This window comes from Pochonia chlamydosporia, chromosome 3 (genome assembly GCF_001653235.2).
Source record: "Pochonia chlamydosporia 170 chromosome 3, whole genome shotgun sequence".
Classification (NCBI taxonomy): Eukaryota; Fungi; Ascomycota; class Sordariomycetes; order Hypocreales; family Clavicipitaceae; genus Pochonia; species Pochonia chlamydosporia.
Window position 1 is genome coordinate 3,393,515 of NC_035792.1, and position 18,508 is coordinate 3,412,022.

At 50.1% G+C, this 18,508-nt stretch overlaps 7 protein-coding genes across 7 annotated transcripts; 3 read left to right on the forward strand and 4 right to left on the reverse strand.

Annotated features, from left to right (window-relative positions):
• Positions 1-469: 469 nt before the first annotated feature.
• VFPPC_04864 (phenylacetyl-CoA ligase) lies at positions 470-2,561 on the forward strand (the record flags this gene model as incomplete). The annotated part of the gene is made up of 6 exons (XM_022428421.1): positions 470-509; positions 620-855; positions 935-1,300; positions 1,359-1,779; positions 1,841-2,175; positions 2,229-2,561. The coding sequence occupies 6 exons, from the start codon at positions 470-472 to the stop codon at positions 2,559-2,561; spliced, it is 1,731 nt and encodes a 576-aa protein (XP_022284494.1).
• A 709-nt stretch (positions 2,562-3,270) lies between these two features.
• VFPPC_04865 (insect cuticle binding adhesin, Mad1) lies at positions 3,271-5,055 on the reverse strand (the record flags this gene model as incomplete). Its single annotated transcript, XM_018284139.2, has 1 exon — positions 3,271-5,055. One exon carries the CDS (start codon positions 5,053-5,055, stop codon positions 3,271-3,273), a length of 1,785 nt encoding a protein of 594 aa, XP_018145502.2.
• Positions 5,056-9,924: 4,869 nt separating this feature from the next.
• On the reverse strand, positions 9,925-10,923 carry VFPPC_15858 (acid proteinase A; the record flags this gene model as incomplete). The annotated part of the gene is made up of 4 exons (XM_018293611.1): positions 9,925-10,219; positions 10,277-10,337; positions 10,396-10,477; positions 10,546-10,923. 4 exons carry the CDS (start codon positions 10,921-10,923, stop codon positions 9,925-9,927), a joined length of 816 nt encoding a protein of 271 aa, XP_018145504.1.
• Positions 10,924-12,583: 1,660 nt separating this feature from the next.
• On the reverse strand, positions 12,584-13,086 carry VFPPC_15859 (hypothetical protein; the record flags this gene model as incomplete). Its single annotated transcript, XM_018293612.1, has 2 exons — positions 12,584-12,763; positions 12,820-13,086. The coding sequence occupies 2 exons, from the start codon at positions 13,084-13,086 to the stop codon at positions 12,584-12,586; spliced, it is 447 nt and encodes a 148-aa protein (XP_018145505.1).
• Positions 13,087-13,172: 86 nt separating this feature from the next.
• Positions 13,173-13,433, forward strand: VFPPC_15860 (hypothetical protein; the record flags this gene model as incomplete). Its single annotated transcript, XM_018293613.1, has 1 exon — positions 13,173-13,433. One exon carries the CDS (start codon positions 13,173-13,175, stop codon positions 13,431-13,433), a length of 261 nt encoding a protein of 86 aa, XP_018145506.1.
• Positions 13,434-13,690: 257 nt separating this feature from the next.
• Positions 13,691-15,681, reverse strand: VFPPC_04868 (C2H2 finger and ankyrin domain-containing protein; the record flags this gene model as incomplete). Its single annotated transcript, XM_018284141.1, has 2 exons — positions 13,691-15,573; positions 15,639-15,681. The coding sequence occupies 2 exons, from the start codon at positions 15,679-15,681 to the stop codon at positions 13,691-13,693; spliced, it is 1,926 nt and encodes a 641-aa protein (XP_018145507.1).
• A 1,331-nt stretch (positions 15,682-17,012) lies between these two features.
• On the forward strand, positions 17,013-18,494 carry VFPPC_13714 (histone-fold protein; the record flags this gene model as incomplete). The annotated part of the gene is made up of 1 exon (XM_018291486.1): positions 17,013-18,494. The coding sequence occupies one exon, from the start codon at positions 17,013-17,015 to the stop codon at positions 18,492-18,494; it is 1,482 nt and encodes a 493-aa protein (XP_018145508.1).
• Between the last annotated feature and the right edge of the window lie 14 nt (positions 18,495-18,508).

Sequence of the window (18,508 nt, forward strand, 5' to 3'; positions counted from 1 at the left end):
CTGTTCCTGGCGACCGCACATCCGGTGGAGGAGAGCGCTTGGGACAGCCAAAAACGCGGAGGTGGAGAAGAAGCACTAGATCTGCTACTAACCAGGGTCCAACGGGCACGTCATCAATTTTGCAAGGAGCACCATCAAATAAAGAGCTCTAATCTCAGCTAGATGATAGCCGTGTTAGTTCGGTGCTACTGGACAGTTTAGACCCGAGCCATGGGGAGCTCAACGCCCGGCAATGATGTCGGTAAAATTCCCACAGCTGACTGACTGTGACTGCCCCTTCAATGTTCCGAGGATAACACCGCTCCATCGCCTAGACGTCATGTCATGGGTCTTAAAACATTGACCCATTGCGACAACTTGCCTTTCACTCTTCTCGCTCTTCATTTTTCTCTGCCCAACACAATTCAGCGGTGTCAACCTTTCAATTTATGATATTCCTGCCTGAAATTGTTCGTACCACGTCGCCAACATGGTGTTTCTGCCACCGCCGTCTTCACCACCCCTCCCAGGTTCGTGTGCAACCACAACTTGCCGAGCTGTCATCTGTCACCAACAGCGGCAAAAGCACAAAGCAAATAGACTTGATAACTGACGCTAATATCATCGCCGACTGCTACAGAACTTCCCGACTCAATCACCCTCGAAGAATTCATCAACAACCCCCACTACGGACGGTATCCTGTCGCCGCCTCCCGGAATCCATACACATGTGGCATCACCGGATTGACCAGGTCGGTGGCCGAGGTCGCACAGCGGACAGACTACCTGGCACGAGGCATTGCGAAGCGGTTAGGCTTCAATCCACAAGAGGGTACTGAGTGGGATCGAGTCGTTTGTCTGTACTCTCTGAACACGGTTTGTGCTTCACCCACTGCTCACGTAATCGTTGCCCAAATGCTGATACGTGATGCCATTTTTGTTGGGCTGACCGCAGATTGACTACATTCCCTTTGCGCACTCGATTCACCGTCTCTCGGGTATTGTTACACCAGCTAGCGCGGCTTACTCCCACCAGGAATTGGAGCACCAGCTTCGGTCGTCGGGTGCCCAGGCTTTATTTACATGTGTGCCTCTGCTGGATAATGCGTTGAAGGCGGCTGATGCGGTCGGCATTCCGAGAGAGCGCGTGTTTCTCCTTGCTGTTCCCAAGGTTTCTTCGGACTCGAGGTTCAAGACTGTCGATGATTTAGTTGCCGAAGGGGCGGATTTGCCTCCATTGGCGCCGTTGAAATGGATCAAGGGACAAGGGGCGAGGCAGACTGCCTTTTTGTGTTATTCAAGCGGTACTTCAGGATTACCGGTACGTTATTTCTCACCTTCGAGCTAGTCTTTGGCCTATACTGGCTAACTTGACGTAGAAAGCCGTCATGGTCTCCCATCTCAATGTCATAGCAAACATTCTCCAAGTCGCAACTATTGACACAGTCGCCCGCAAACAACTCGGCGTCAAGACCCAAACGAATGTCGGCGTCCTACCATTCAGCCACATCTACGGCCTCACATTAGTCGCACTCCTCGGCCACTACCGCGGCGATCAGGTAGTCGTGCTGCCCAAGTTCGAGCCAGCGACCTTTTTAAATGCCATTCAGCGCTTCAAAATCGAGCAGCTGAGCGTAGTGCCACCGATGTTGATCCACATCATTATGAATAGAGAGGCGGTGTCAAAATACGACTTGAGCAGTGTACGGTTTGTGTATTGCGGTGCGGCGCCGCTGGGCACAGAGGTCATCGAGGGCATTTTGAAGTTGTATCCTACTTGGCATATTGGACAAGGCTACGGTAGGACCACATTTATTTGCCACTGCAAATTACCCGATCTAGAAAGCTGACAATTTGTTAGGCATGACTGAAGCTTCGCCGGTGGTAGTTTCAACCAGCGAAGTAGACAGACTAGTCGGCTCGTCTGGCTGTCTCATGCCCGGGTCAAGAGGCAAAATCATCGATTCAGAAGGCAACGAGGTGACTGCCCACGAAACAAGAGGCGAACTACTAGTCCAGTCGCCATCCGTAGTCCTCGGCTACCTTCACAATGAGAAAGCCAATGCCGAGACATTCGTTCACCACGAGGATGGTCGCTGGCTCAAGACAGGAGACGAAGTACTCGTTAGAAAATCCGCCCAAGGAACAGAGCACTTTGTCATTACCGACCGTATCAAGGAACTCATCAAAGTAAAGGTACATGCTCCCCAACTACCAAGAAACACACCCTATGCTAAACATTCCAACAGGGTCACCAAGTCGCCCCCGCAGAACTAGAAGCCCACCTCCTCTCACACCCCTTCGTATCCGACTGCACCGTCATACCCATCCCGGACCCGCGAGCCGGCGAAGTCCCCAAAGCTTATGTCGTCAAGGCTCGTGAGTCAGAGGGTCGTTCGGACGAGGAAATCACACAAGCTATCTGCAAGCACGTGGAGGATCACAAGGCACGACATAAGTGGCTCAAGGGTGGTGTAGAATTCATCGATGTCATTCCGAAGAGTGCGAGTGGTAAGATATTAAGGCGGTTGCTGAAAGATAAGGAGAAGGCGAGGAGGAAGGAATTGGGTGCTAAGCTGTAATGTATTGTCATTTAGACGAAATTTGTTTAAATTATGAAAGCAAAGTCTGGTGCATTTATGAATCTAAATATTGAGTTTGTCTCATCTACTGCATCCCACTAGTCTCGTAGCAAGCCTAGCGAGTCAGCAAACCCCTCAAATATCTACTGCTAATACCATTCCACCTGTCTCCACGCAAGATGACCGCGTTTCAGAGTCAGGTTCTGCGATGCAATGGAAAGAATGAGAGGAAGGGCCCCGATGCTACACCATGCGACTTCGCATCGAAGCTATTGTTTGGGACCATGTTGCAGATATATACCCAAGAGGTATCACTCGTCACGTTGCGAATCATGAGAAAAGAGTATGCTCAAATTTCAACATTAACATTACAGAATGCCAGCCCTGTATGTGCAATAACTGGTTCTATCTACATGTGCCAGGGTCACCCAAGATCCGGCTCAGACAAATGTACCGCCCCGAATCCTGAAGCTTCCCGTATTATCCACATGCAATATCGTAAGGATCGTATAGAATGACAATAAGCTTGAGTGATGCCCCCCAACTTCTTCAGTGATTTTCTTTACCGTGTCCAACTGTCGCCCAATTGTAGCGTACATGCATCTGATATAACCTCTAAATAAGAAATACAAAAAGCCCTCCGTGTATGGATATCACGATCTCGCCGATGCCCAACTCAAGGCAGTTCGGTCCATCAAAGTGCCTCTGCTTAAAAGGCAACAACGAAAGCGACGGCGGCCAAAACCATGCCAAGACCAGCGCCAACACGACCGGAGCCGGCAACGACAGGAACAGAGCCGGTGGGCTGGGTAGGAACCACACCGCCCGTGCCAATGACAGTGGGAGTAGGGTTGCCAGCCACAGGGGTAGTAGGGGCAGGCTCGTTGGGCGATTCACCGGTAGGAGTGGGCAAGGCGATGTTGGGAATGGTCACTTGGGTCGAAACAGTCTCAGTGCTGCTGTCCTTGGTGATGGTTGTAGCAACATTGATGGTAGTGTAAGGAACCTGAGTGATCATAGGAGTGCCAGTGACGGTGATGATCTGAGTGATGGTGGCAGGACCGGTAGCAATAACAGGGTTCTGGGGGATGTAAGCTCCGCAAATACCCTGGTAGAAGGCGATAGCCTCATAGGCAGCGTTGCCCTTCTCGTGAGCGTAAATGCAGTTGAAAATGTCCTTGACGAACTCTTCACCAGGGCAGATGCACTTGGGGTTCGTGTTGTCCTTGCAGTCAGACTTGAACTCCAAGAAGGTGTTGAGGCACGAAGGAAGAACGGGAGGGCAAGGAGGAGTCTGAGTAGGCTTGGGGGGCTGGCTGGCAGGAGTCGTGGGCTTCTCGCCGGTAGGCTGCTCCTTGGTGGTCTGAGACTGAGGAGGAAGGACAACAGTGGTAGAACTTCCCTCGTTGCGGGTGCGAGTCTCCGTGACGGGGCAGATGGTGGTGCTCACAGGTACGGTGACAGTAACAATGTGAGTTCCATTCTTTCCAGGGCACTCGGTCACCGTAGGTCCACAGCTAGTGATGGTCTTGGTGGAAGTTGTGAAGACAGTTGATGTAGAGTCATAGGTGGTGACAAAAGTGGTAGCAGGAGTAGTTGCGGGAGTAGTCTGCTGTCCGGGAGTGGTTTGCTGTCCAGGAGTGGTCTGCTCACCAGGCTTGGTAGTAGTGGTATCCTGACCTGGCTTGGTGGTGGTAGTGTCCTGGCCGGGTTGAGTAGTAGTGGTATCCTGTCCAGGCCGTGTTGTGGTCTGAAGAGTGGTAGCAGGAGTGGTCTGCTGCCCGGGCTGGGTGGTGGTAGTCTTGATCACCTTCGTAGAGGTGGTTCCTGGAACGGTGTAGCGAGTGGTTGGCTTCTGGGTCGGCTTGCCGCAGTGCCACTTGATCTTGTGGCAGGACACCTTGCACTTCTTCTTGAATGTGAAGCCCTTCTTGACAATCTGCTTGGGGTAAATGACGCGGACCTTCTTGGCACCACCGCACTGCTTGTTCACAATGGTTGAACCACCCTGCTTGCAGTTCGAAGTCTGCTTGCACACGCTGCCGTCGGGCATGTCGTAGTGGAATTCAAGACGAGCATCGAACTCGGTGGACATATCGAAGCTGCCAATGGAGAATGCATCGACGCCGGCATCGACGCCAACGCCGATGGACAAGCCAACATCGTCATCCTCGTTGCAAGAACCGGAGATGACCTTTCCGGGGCCAAAAGTGCGGCCCTGGAGCTCACCACGCTTGCCATTGTTGTTCTCGCAGGACCAGCCACCGCCAAAGGTGAAGCCCGCATAAGAGGTGAGGGAACCGACAGTAACATCACTCCAGTCCCAGTCGCGGTTCTGCTTTGGCGTACACTTGTTCACGGTGTTGTCAGGGCATGGGAAGGTCTTGGCGCCAGTCCAACCCAGACCGAAGTCGAAGGAGGCACCGAGGCCGAAAGTAGCGGAAGCCTGCTGGACACCGGCAGCGGCGACCAAAAGAGAAACAGAGGACTTCATCTCGTTGAGATTATGAGGTATGTTTCGAAGTGTAGCGAGTGTTGCTCAATGTTATATAGGAAAAAAGTTGATGAATACCAAAATCCAGTTGTGATATATTATGTGAAGCAGAGTCAAAGGAAACGAATGACTTTGACTGATGAGATGGACGGATTTGTCCCAGAAAGGAAATGAAAAGAGAAACAAAGGACGAAGAAGGTAAAGATTGATGATGAGAGACAAGACAAAAGCAGTTCTCAAACGTCGGGAGGTTGTGGCATCTATATACTCGAAGTTAAAAACTAGCCACCTTGAACTGATGAGGCATTGGACTTACATGGACACCTCCTTGATCCCTCAGCCTTTGCCTTTTGCCGCTGGTAGGCACGCCATGGTGTGAGATTCTGGATCTCTACCCACGCGCCAATGGCTTTGCCGAAGAGCCCTCACATAATGGATTTGAATATGAGCAGGCATACCCTTCATCCCTAAGCTTGCGGCGGAGCAGCAGAGGCCATTGTGACTCCATTTCTGGACTCGAGCGCAGTTGAACGTCGCTCTCAAGTGGAGTCTGTTGGCCTGTAAAAACGGTGGTGGAGTGAACGGCGGCGCATGGATGCAATCTGGAATCCCTGTCGTCTTGGCTGCGGTTGAGAGGTCTGAGCTTTAGGCGCAGGGGCATCCATCTGGCCTTGAAACCAGGGGTAGCTCCGGACGTGGCCATGGGACTTGGGAAAAGTAGAACTGTCTCTGGGCCTCTGTTGTGGTGTTCCTGTTGCCTCGTGTGTTGGAGTTGTCGGGGGCTGCAGACAGCCATTTGCCGGAGCCGCTGACATTTCTCTGATGGCCCCCAGCATCATCATGTTTTGACAAAAAAAATTTGCGTTGCATTCTCTTCGGATCGCTTGCAGATGAAACGTCACCGGCTACGAAGGGTTTTGCCTCGCTTTCCTCCCATGCTAGTCGCCCTAGGGCACAACAGTAATAACAAAGACTTTGCCGCTGAAAGCTTTGTTGTCATTGAACGCAGACAATGGGTCCAATTCATTGATACTCTGGAAGAGGCCCAAACAGCCGCGCATTGTCAAGCCGTAGTGGTCGACGGTCCAAAAAGAGGTGGCTAAATTTGGCAGAGGGCTGAATGAGAAGCACCATCGGTAAACGCCCTCAAATGGGCTACTGGTTATTTGGAGCGGCCCCGGTCGATCCAGTCGCCTGAGACACCAGAGTCGATAGCTTCCGGTGTCTCTGTTGTTCACAGTCACCACCGCGGCGGCTCATTAAAGAAGAATCCAACGGTTGCCAATCGGCAAAACATCATGTCCGGCAACAGCTGACCAGAAGCGCATCAATTACAAGAGATGCCGCGATCAGCCGATTCTGAGGAAATTACACAGGCCATCACGGCCGCGTATTTCCTAGGTACGCAGACACCAATTGAATCATTCGATATGAGCCGTCGATGGGTCAATGAGCATGTTCTTTGTTTGGTTCGTTGTCCAGCTGGTACCCTGATAGCTTTCCCTGTTTGACGCCTTGACAGGTCGAATGTGAACGTTTCTGGTGGGAAATGATGAGACCAAATGCCTAAGGTTATCGCCAACTTTCTTTTCTTGTTTTCCAGCCCTGTCGTTGGCTGTGCAGACGCCGATGATGCTGATCAAAGAGACATTCGACCGAAGTGTGTCAGGCCAAGGATGGTCATGAAAAAAACATGGCCAAACAAGTGGCATGCACGGGGTCAACCTCAAACAGGGCTGTTGACTGAGGACGAATGAACGGCGCTTGGAGCAAGTCAAGTCTGGTGAAAGGAGGGGCATTCTTCCGGGGACTACTGCAGGAACCCAGGCAAGAAGCAGCATGGACCAATCACCACACCTGCCTTGGAGCCTCATCTTCAGGTGGCCGCTAAACTCTCCTTGGAAGTGGGCATCTCTGGCGGGAAGGAAGTACCATCCGAATTGCCCTTTTGGTCATGTTCTGATGATCCGGTTATTCTCCCGACTTTCCAAGCGCTTCCGTGCATTTCATTTCAGCTCTTGGCTTGCCTACCTAGGTAGACGGTGAACATGAATATCTTCAAATTGATCTTAGCCTCATGCCCATCTTGTGCCCACCTTTGCAGCCCAACGGCGCCAAGGCATGTCTTACCTATATCTGGCCCGTCAGTTCAACAATTATTAATCGACAGCAAAGTCTAGCGCAGACCGATCCTCTGTTTCTTAGCCCTGATAGGTGTCTCACAAGCCGATGGCTTGCAAGAAAGGCGGCTTCACCAGTGCCTGAGTCTGTCTCAGATCATTCGCACACCGATACGCACACCGATAGTACTCTGTACTCTGGAGCCTTGAAGCGTTGTCTCGTTGCGGCAACAGGCTGCCACTGAGAAGAGCCATCAAAGAGGCAGGGGAATCATTCCGGTGGAGCGTCCTTGGACAGAAGGGACAGCACTTGGCCCTCCCATCTGAGTGGCAGCTGGGCTTATTGACGGTTTCGTATGTCACATCGTCATTCATGGCTGCCAGCCATGCCGGGGATTTGTCTCAACCTAAAGCTAGAGTTTTATCCCGGTCACTCTTTGCTCACACTCGGTATGTCTATGGGTTGATGACAGCCATGGTTCAAGCTTATTCCCAAAGAGCTGTCCTAGTTTCCTCCTCGAATGCTCACATTGAGATGCCTCAGTATTCCAGCGCATGTATGCAACAATGCGACTTAAAATGGCTGTGCGCTCTATTGTCCTGGTCTGAAGCTTCTTATCAAAGTGGTCATCGATGTCATTCTTCCAGTCCCCAGCCACGACTCATCTTCCTGGCAATGCACAGACAACACTTTTGTGGGCTCACACGCTTGCCGCCAGCAAGCCCTCCAAAGTATCCGCACATCAACGAACAAAGGTGCAGTACGGAGTATTCTAAGCGCAATTATTTATGTGTTCGCGTGGTAACATCCGCCACGTTGCCGTTGACTTTTCAGTGAGAGAAGGTCTATGTTCAGCATTCTTTTTCAACAACAAACCTTGAAACGCAGTCCAGGCTCTTCTTACGTCCGTGTCTTGAACCGTGGGATGGTCCAGTGGTGCCATTTGTTCGAACAGGCGGCATTTGGTTGGTTAGCTGGGTCGCCAGGAGCTGTGTTGGTTGGAACGTTGATAACTTGGTAACTGTATGTGGCCAGGATGCCACATCATCCGCAAGATTTCTGCATCGAATCAGTTACAAGTTTGCTGCGATTCCAGCAGTAGCTACATTCGTGGTCCAATAAGCTGCGTGGCTACCAGGAGAGGCGAATCTCCATACGCCAGAGGTATGGGCATGAGAATCGGATCCCATCTTCAAGGTAAATACTTGTAGAAACCGGAATCCACATTCTCCCAGCCTCCGCTCTTCGATTCCGGTGTTGTCCACCAATAAATGCCAGGGGTGTTGGACTTCGAGCCCGAAAGGGAAACGACAAGGGTCCTCAGTTGTAAGGCTAGCTCATGTTTGAAGTTCCGGTGAACATCAGTCATGTCTGGCTCGTCCAAAAAGAAGTTAGGTTTTTCTTCGCATTTCGTCCTGTATGGCTTTCTGTTCCGAAGCATATGCTTCATAGCACTTTGTTGGCCAGTGTTGCTGGTTTTATTCTCCAGATATACTGATGTTGCAGGGCATGAAAATGTGGTCGAGACCAGCCTTCAGGAGTTTGAGTGCAGACCACGAGCGCCGCCGGAAATTGCGCATTACATGCAAAAGCAAGAGCCAAAGTTCTTCTTTCAACCAATGACGGAAGTCGTTTCTCTCAAATGCAGTTTTGCAATGGCTTGCTACTGAATCGGGATTCAAGGCGTGGCGTGGTCAGAACGGTCAACCCCAAACAAAAGCCTATCGCCTTCCGCAGCCCCTGGGGCCCACACGATAATTTTACTGGAGGTCTGGTCTGGTCTGGTGCATCCAGATTCACTTGCAGGAGATCAATGGCCCGGTTTATTATTAACAGCTTGCAGCGCCATCTGATGGCTGTCAAGCAACCAGACTTCAAGCACCGAGGCGGAGCAAAGTGTCCACCCCAGGTGCGTGTTCCTGGTTTCAGGATACGAATGTCTAAATGCTCCCGATCCGTCCACCAGCAGACACGGGGGTGGCGATGCTATTATGCTAAGCACAGAAGCAAGGAAAGCAATATGGTCTGATGGTTTTTATTTCCCTCGTCTCTTCCTCTTGCTTCCGTAGCGAGCTAAATTTGCTCATGCATGACAGATGAACGGTCCCTGGGCTTGCATCAAGTAATGGCGCCGTCGATCAAATGGCCCTTGTTGTCTTGGCTAAGGAGATATTGCGGCAGATTATTACCATGCAATCTACCAAATACTACTACGATATCGACCATCTACCGACTGGACGAGAAATAACCTAGCCCGGCGTCGCTTATCACGGTACCACATGTGAATTATCCGTGGCGTAGATTCATGACAACAGCACTTCTTACTCAGGCGAGCAGTACGAATGCCGGTAAGAACCGAGTGTTTCTGGTGGCCGGTTGGTCATTTGAACCCGTCGCCCCCAAGTTATTGCGTCAACGCTCAGTCCAGAGAAACCTTGCAGACAAGACATGCCTTTCTTCATTCGACATATCTAGAACCAGACGGATTTGGAACTCATGGTTTATTGGTCACAATCAATCTACATAATGCACATGTTTCCTGGAAAATGCGGTGCTCTTAGCAACACGGGGGTAGGCTGTTGAGAATCAAAGCACTCGTCATTATCATTAACTTGGCAGTGAGACAAACCCGATGCGGCAGTTGAGAGTACAATAAATTAACAAAACGGAGTTTATTCAAGGATCAGGTCACAAGTGAGCCAAGGCTTAGCATATGATCTGCAAAACAATTTCGTCGAGTTCACCAACTCATGCAGTACTTTGTATCTGAACCGTGGTACCTTGACCGGATCCAGAACACTGAGTCTGACCATTTGCAACAAGGTCAATCGATGTCGCTCCATCGGCGTCACCGCTCTGCCCAGTGGAAGTGGTGGCCATGCACCCTGTGAACTGATTACTGGGGAACTCCGCAAATGGCAAAAGACCATTGCCGCCGGTCAAATCCTCGAAAATCCATTCTGCAGAGTAGCCACAGAGGGTACCAGGTCCGTCTGTGATTTGCATTGTCATTGATTCGCCGTTGCTTTCATTATTAACCGTGCTATAATATTAGACGTCAGCTCGTTTTCAGGCAAGCAAATTTGATGTTGATGCCTACATGTAACCGGTATTGCTGCCGGTAGCAGTCACATTTCCAGAGATGGAGTCACCAGTGTTGACTATATCTTGTTTAGCACTCTTCTCCTCCTCCCACTCATACGGAACGAATGTTCTTACCTGTCATTTGGAATGTGGACAGAGGATTGGGAACAAACTCGAACCAAGCATAGTTAGACTGGCTGCTTCCATCAGAGTTGAGCTTTCACACAGTTAGTACTGCTTGACGCAGATCATTAACGACATGGATGACAATAGGGCGAACCATACCTGCGAGAGAGTACCGCCTTGGATTAAACCTGTTCCACAGCCGTCGCCATCGATACCAACCCACTGTGCAATAGATGGCTGGTCACCAGGAGATTGTCCCTGGCGAAGAGATATCTGAGGAACCGTCCATGCGCCAACAATGTTGGTCCAGTTTCCACCAGGTGAATTGGTGTTTGCCACACCACACCAGTTGGTTGAAGTTGCTCTCTTGCCAATACGCTGACGGCTCCTGCTGCCAAAATCTAGCTTTGGCCCCGGCACGACGGGGAGTTCAACGCCGTTCTTGGTGTGAGTGACGATGTATGTGACACCGTTGCTGGTGACTTCCAGGGCAGCTTGTGCGAGTCCTGCGAACAAGAGGGCAGATACAGTCTTCATGATGCTAAGAGAACCCGGGTGTCGCTTTAAATATATTCAAAGTGTGTTTAATTTATACACACTGAATGAACGGAGTAAGATATGTCTGCGATGATATATGCGATTACACTCAGCAACAAATTGTACCCAAAGATATTTATACCTACTCGCAATTCAAATAGAAATTATGCCGCGATAGCATTCCCTCACAAGAAATCATCATCTCACACCATTGAGCCGATCTTGCCGAACACAACGTTGCCATGCAGACGTTCGACACCAAATCCGTATAGTAGCGACTATTTATCAGCGTTGTAAACTGCGAGAATATGAAATCCTCGCCCTAACTGGCTGTTGCAAGCCCATTTGACTTTATTCCCCTGAACTATCATACACCAACTTCCTATCAAGTCCTAAGCGCGCCGAAGAGGATTGTTTTCATAGTCTACAGTGGTGTCTAGTTGCCTATTCAGTCGCTAGTGATCGGCATATCAATCCCCACGAATGGTCGGGTGTTTGCACGCCAGCTTCCTATGTTGGCAACTAGAAAGCCCACTTCGCGATCTGATAGGACTCATGTAGGCCGGGAATAGCACAAGTCCACGATTTGTGGTTTAAAACAATTGTATTTTAAACGTTGCATTTCTTATTACGGCAAGTTACTAGTGTTTAGGGGATTTATAGGCGCCGAGATACCCGTATAAGAGCTTGGATTTGTGTAAGTCGGTTTTGGTGTCGGGTATGCGGCAGTTGGTGAGATTTACGGGTCAACTATGTTTCTGGGCGGCTAGTGAAAATGGGGCAGGTTGATGGACACGGGGTACTAACCGGGAATTCTGTCGCAATGTATTGGAATACTTCTGCTCATTCTGATGATGTGTTGTTTGGTTGAGTTCTGTTGTGATTGAATGGGTTCGGACGCTTCCAAAACGAGAGGCAAAACCATGATCTGCGCAGACATACGGCTTCATACACACTCACGCAAGTATAAGACGTTGCTGTTTTAAATCATGCACGAGCGCAGGCACTGGACCAACCCACGGACTTGGATCTGCGTTGCCGAGATGGAGCAATCAGACCACCTTGCTTCAATATGCGGCCACGGAATGCACTACTAGTTTGCTACTCCGTGCACACGCGGCTTACGAAAAGTACCATTTAGCAACTTATGCCATACATGAGCATGTAAGGGCTTCCTGACGCATTTACCACGCTAAATTTCCGACATGACGACAAGGGGTGCTGTTTAAATTGCCCAAGTGGGATTCAACTCAACAAGCAACAACTACAGGAGCAACATTAACACGGGCAACTTTCAACCACATCACCACATACAAAAGTCCAAAAAAAGCGTCTTTCATTTATCCCCTACCCCATACACACAAAATCCTTATATATATGAATATAGCAATCCTGCCCATAGCGGAGCAACCCCAAAATCCTCCGGATAAATCGCAACCGGTCCTACTACGACCCTGTGGCCCGGGAGCCCCATGCAGGTACCAGTATTCCATATTGCACTCCGCCTCGCTCGTCCCACAGGGGGCCAAAATACCTATATTTGGCCCTGAGGACACATGACAGGTCGTTTTGCTGGGGGTGAGGTATTGCAATTTCGACTTTGCATGAGTTATTACCGGGACGTGATATCGTAGGATTGCTAGACGGACGCCTTGGAGAGTTAGCTTGCATCTTGACGGGATTCAGGATTCAATAGAGTACTTGCCGTGGCCTTCCTCTTGAAGATTACCCATCCAGGGCGTTTGCTGGACAAACTGGTTGGCAATGTACCTCGCCGGGCGGCGATCCGACGGCAAACAGTAGACGGAGCTAAAGCAGTTAGACTTTTCGCGATGGCAAGCTCAAACGCAACGGCTTACCGTTGTGCAATGACTGCTCAATCTCGTTTATAAGCGCTGCTTCCGTGAGCAGCCGGCACAGCCTATCGTCATCAAGACAGCGACAACAACGTGCCGAACCACAGTGGTTGTCACCACAAGCACCACAGATAGACATTTTCCTTAAGTAGATGGTATCAAACCTCTCAAGCTGTAATACAGTAGACTTTGCTAAGGCTCTTGAGGAGATACTCCAAATCAAACTGTTCAAGCACAGCGCCCCCCAGGATTCATATACCCTTTTCAAAGCCATTTCTATCCCATGAATCCATTCCCAACACCTCATCACTGTTACGGCCCTCAGACGGAGGAACCTACCAGACTGCCTGTAGACCGAGAATCTGACCCGCTCAACAGCGCCTGACGCTTCTCATGGCGTACATGATACTGTCTGCTGGGGGTGAATGTTCTGGTTGTTTGAAACGGCAGACTGAGTTGGTGGTGTGTGCTGTCGTGGACGGGTGGCGAGCGTGCTTATTGGTGGGTGTGGTGGAAGTTGTTGTACAAACGGTGTGTTTTGAAAGAGTTCAATGTGATTCACGGTTGGGCGTGAGAGATGGCGGTTTGGGTCTGTGGTGGAATAGAGGAGTTGAAGGTTTGGGTGTGAGTTCTGCTGTTTGGGGAGATGGGTGAGGTTGGCGAGATCTTGTGGACGGATAATAGGTATAGTATGACAGTATTGTGATGTGAGAGATAGTATACTTGACTGGAATATGTCCAGATAGTGTCCTGCTGTTTAGTCGTCGACTTGTATCAACCCTGGAGCATACGGCAGACAGCCACCCCCAAACGCAGCATCTTGTACCACCATACCTTCACGACAATCTCTCAAAAACTTGTCAAATCTTGCTCCATGCCATAATTTGGGCTTCTATTACTAATGACCAAGTCTACGAGTCCTTCATCCTGCGAAGCCGCTCTTCCGCAGCCCTCGCCCTCCGCTCCCGCTCCAACTTCATCCTCATTTCTGGCGTCAACCCCCTCGCCTCCTCCTCCCTTTTCTCCTGCGGCGTCTTGGCCATACTAGAGCCCAAAGTATTTCCCTTGGGCTTTTTATCAACTACCTGAGGTCCCTCGGTTCGTAGCCGCTCCTCTTCGGCCCTTCTCCTCTCAGTTTCCTTCTTATCTGCTTCTGACTTTTCACGATCTTCTCTACGATCAGCCTCGGCCTTTGTCATTGCTGCTGGAACTCTGGCCGCATCCCAGGGCCACTTGCTTTCTCCTAGTTCCGAACGAGACACACGGAATGCATCACGAGTGCTTCTGTCGCCGGCTAGCTCGAAGGGTGTTTTGCACTCGCCATTTTTGATGGTCGGGTCTGCGCCGCCGCGAGTAAGAAGACCGAGAACAAGGGGTGCTGAATTTTGCGAGGCTGCAAGGTGAAGAGGTCGTGGAGCGTGGTAGTTCTGCTCTGTAGGTCGGAACTCAAAGTCCGCTGTGAGGTTGTTATTGGAGAGGTAGGATAGTAGGGCGGGTAGTTTTGATCGTCGGATAAAGGCTTGTAGTTGTGATGTGTGTAGGAGAGCTGTCTCTTCCTCCTCCGATAGCTTCGGTTTAGATGGTTTGGGGCTAGCAGATTTAGGGACGGCCTGTGGCTGCGTCTCCTTTACCTCCTTGGCTGGGTCGATTTCCCTGACCTTGAGCCGGGTTAACTCGATAAAGGACCTCATGAGTTCATTTTGTGTGGCACGCCTTGTGCTGAATGGAAATCCACGCAGCCTGGTATCGTTGTGCTGCAAGACTTGTCCCTCATACGGCCCGAAGAGCGTTCTTCGATTCGTGACGCCAGTTGCTCGAATGAATAATAGCTCTGATGTGTCCAGTAACGCTTTCCAGTCGCGCAGTAGTGCCCTCACATCATCCACCAGGGCCTGTTCGTTGTATCGTCGCAACGTGGAACCAGCCGAGTGAGCCGCCCCCTTGGCATTATCGTTTGCAGATTGTGAACCACCCTGCTTCCTTCGAGTGGTATATCGATGGAACGTCTTGTGAGCCAGTACAGTAGCCTCCCGATTCATAGTGGTACTTCCTTTTGCGGCTCTTGGGGCGAGGGAAACGATCATGGCGGCAAAATGCCCGCCTCCAATCATGCATAGAAAGATGTGAGGTCCCTTGTATGCGATGGGCGGTAGCGTCCCATCTTTGGCTGGCTTCGGTATTGAAATTGGCTCAACTTGCTTCTTTCGTAGAACATTGACGAGGTCAGAATGTCTTTGATCTTCCCCTGTTAAAATGGCGCGGTAAAGTCCAAAGTAGTGGTTCTCCGGTAGGACAGGTGAGCTGAACCAAATCAAGGGCGGTTTGCCACGGTTTCGTCTGCTACTACTTGATTCCTCGGGAGTTTCCTCTCCATCGCCATCTCCTTGTCTATCAGCCAGTCTAGCCTGTCTCTTGAGCAACGCCGTCAAAGTGGAATCTTGTTGCCCATCGTCCTCTTCTTCGTCCGAATCCTCTGAATCCGACCCAGAAAGAGACTCTTCAAGGTCTCCTATCAACTTTTCGAATTCGACCTCCGAAACTGGTGTTCGATTCCGCATCTTCTGCTTCAAATTGTAGTTGTGGAAGTCGGACTTGAGGTGGCTTCGCTGGTCCTGTAGCGACGTGAATTGCAAGGCGCAAAGGGAACATGATTGCGATCCGACGAGGTTTTCTGTGGAGGCATCGGGGCTCTTTTCGTTTGGTGTACGGGTGATTTCTTCGTCCGCGATCTGTGTGCTATCTGAATCCGCCTTGAGAGTCAGGCTCTCCAAGACTGTACCAGGCAGATCGTAGACTGGGAGCTCGTCAGCTTTTGGATTGGAGATGGCGGGGTGATGACATTGACGAGTGATGACAAACCGTAGAGCGGACGCCGCAGAATATCGTCGGCTTTGGTGGCCATGACGAAGTCGAGCTCAGGGCTGTTGGATCTGCTCAAGCTTCTTTGCAGTACCTTCGCAGCCTGAACTGACGAGCGGGCGGTGTTCCTCGTTGCTCTTGATATATGTGCAGTCGAAGCTTGACTTGACGGCTGAGTCAATCGGCAAAGCCCCACCAACAAAGTTCAAATGTTGGCAGGGATCAATTATGACGCTGCTTGCCGCTAAATCGAGGTTGATCCACCAGGTGATGTTGAATTAAGTAATTGTCTTGTCATCTCCTTACGGTCAGAGGTAATTAGTATTTAAACGCTTCCATGTGCCCATAATGCCATGTTTAGCATTGGAAACAAATTTTGCCATTGGGCGTACTAATAGTCTATGGCGAAAAGGCAACATTTTGATTGCCTATCTCTAATGATACTTGACACTGAGATATTCAAGTGCCTAATGCACTAATACATCTTACTATGTGTTAGCATATACTGAGTTGCGCGATACATGAACCCTTTACACATTTAAATACTTTTAACACTGCACTAAAAATATTGCCTTGAAATATTTGGCAGTATTCAAATACTGAATGGGCCCTGACTGAATTTGCCTGCAAAAAAACTACCACGCTGCCTTCTTATGATCGATCATTTCGTTAAACCAACAAAGGCCCTCTTAAGTGACTCATCAGCCAGGGACCATCCACAAAAGGATGTTCCCAAGAGTCTCGAGCATTCTTGTCTATGCAACCAATTAATTGGAAGACCAGAAGCGCATCTTTACTCCCACCTGAATTGGCTTCGTGGCTGCCATGCAGACAATTTCTGGCAAGGGATATAACTCATTGGCAATGATCAATTGATGCCAGGGCACCTTCCGGCAGTGATGCTATTGCACAATTAAACATGCCTCACACCACATTACCCAGCTGAGTATTTTTGCTGATGGCGTGCAAATCTTACTGTCACGAATCACTCGCCTTGTCCAGATTGACTATGGACGGTGAAAGTTACGAGTATCGAATGTATTTGCTTGTTTCTAGTCCCGTCACGCATCGTCGTCTGAAGCGTTCATGATGCCCTACAAACGGGCCACAACCTCTTACCCAAAACGTGAATTCTTGACTCAGGTTGCGATTAATCGCAATGGACACCGACTTGGGAAAGAAATTGTCCCATACCGTGCCGCATATCCCTGCGAAGCAAAGACAGCTTGCTAGCTGCCTGAAGAACTACCGTTATGCTAGGTAGAATTCACGCTCTGAGTGTCGATCACGAAAGATGGGAACTATATAAACGCTGAATACCATAGACATGCCTCAATCATCTTGAACTGTCACTTAAGATAGCATCAAATCAAAATGTCTACCCAGCCTACCTCCTTCTCAAACTTCAACATCACAAGTGGTCGTCTCGCTTTCGGAGGTCTGCACAACCTCTGGCAAACTTCACAATCTCCCCATACCCGCAAGGAAACAGAGCACGCAGAATACAAAGAGTTTGGACGTTACAGCATCCCTGCACGACTTGGTTCTTGGAACGCATACCAGCTTCAATGGCTGAAGACGTCAATTCCCGGCGCATGGTTCGCCTGTCACATTGACGAAGATCCAAACGCAAGTTTGCGCAAGATTCTCCGAGTAGCCGGATCACCATACCAACGCGATCCGGGGCAACAGTCCAACAATGATGAAACCAGAGCAGAAGGTGTCTACCTCATCAACAGATACGATTGGTGCTACTACGATGAGACTTGCCAGTCAGACATCATTGCCATGTCTGGCGATTATGACGCCAAGTCCATGTTCTACGACGACTGCATCGGCATCATTGACCAAGAACATACAGAAACACAGGTCAAAATATGGGCATGCCAAGATCCAAGACAGCGACAGCCGTCACCAAACGGTGTCTGGATGCACACTCCCGGCTCAGAATACAACTTTGGCAGAATCCTCTTCGACAACAACTTCAGCGAAGCCCGTGCCTTTCTCCTCTTCCACACAACCACCGAATTTGAGCAAATCAACTTCCCTGGCATGCAAGAACCCATCATCAAACACGAATCAGACGAGGAATGGTTCCTCAGAATCGTCTCCGAAGGCCGTGACTTATCTGGCATCCAAAAGATCCACGACTTTTACAAACCTCTTCCCAATGGTCTAAACCACATGGCAAAAAGCACCATCACTCCGCCCCCTGAGGACGAACGCCTCGGACCGTTCGACCCCAAACATTACATCCTGGACACGCACGACCTGCAAGCCCTGCTGATACACTCCGCGCGACCTAGGAAGATCCCCGCAGAAAATTCAATCGATGAGTTCTACACACAGCCTGCGATGTATCCACCGCGTATTCCTGAGCAGTGGCGCACACATGTCCTTGAGCTTCTGAATGAGCTTGTTCTGACGTATTTGTATACTCATGCCCTTCCTTTCCGGTCCTGCAAGTCGATAGACGAAATTGAGAAGATCACGTTTGACCGAAAAGCCGTGATGGGGAATCCTCATAGTGATAATTTGGAGAGCCATCTCCTTGCTTATTTTTGCGAGCCACGGACTCTACAGGTGCGGGATTTGAATCTGGGGGCTTTGGGGGTTCGTATTAGAGCGTTTCTAGAGGCTTTTGCGGGGGACGAGCCTGTTGCTTTTGATGATGAGTGCATGTTGGGTTTTGCAACGGCGGTTCCCAAGTTGGTGATTGACTTGTTGAGAAACGCGCCGGGTCTTCCTGGCGTGGGACATATTGTCCCCGAGGGTATTAGGTTGACGGTTTACTTTGATGATGCGCTCTTGGGGGCGGTATGTCGTTCGTCCTTTTTCTGGAGTGGAGGGCCATAAACTTGTCAGTTAGC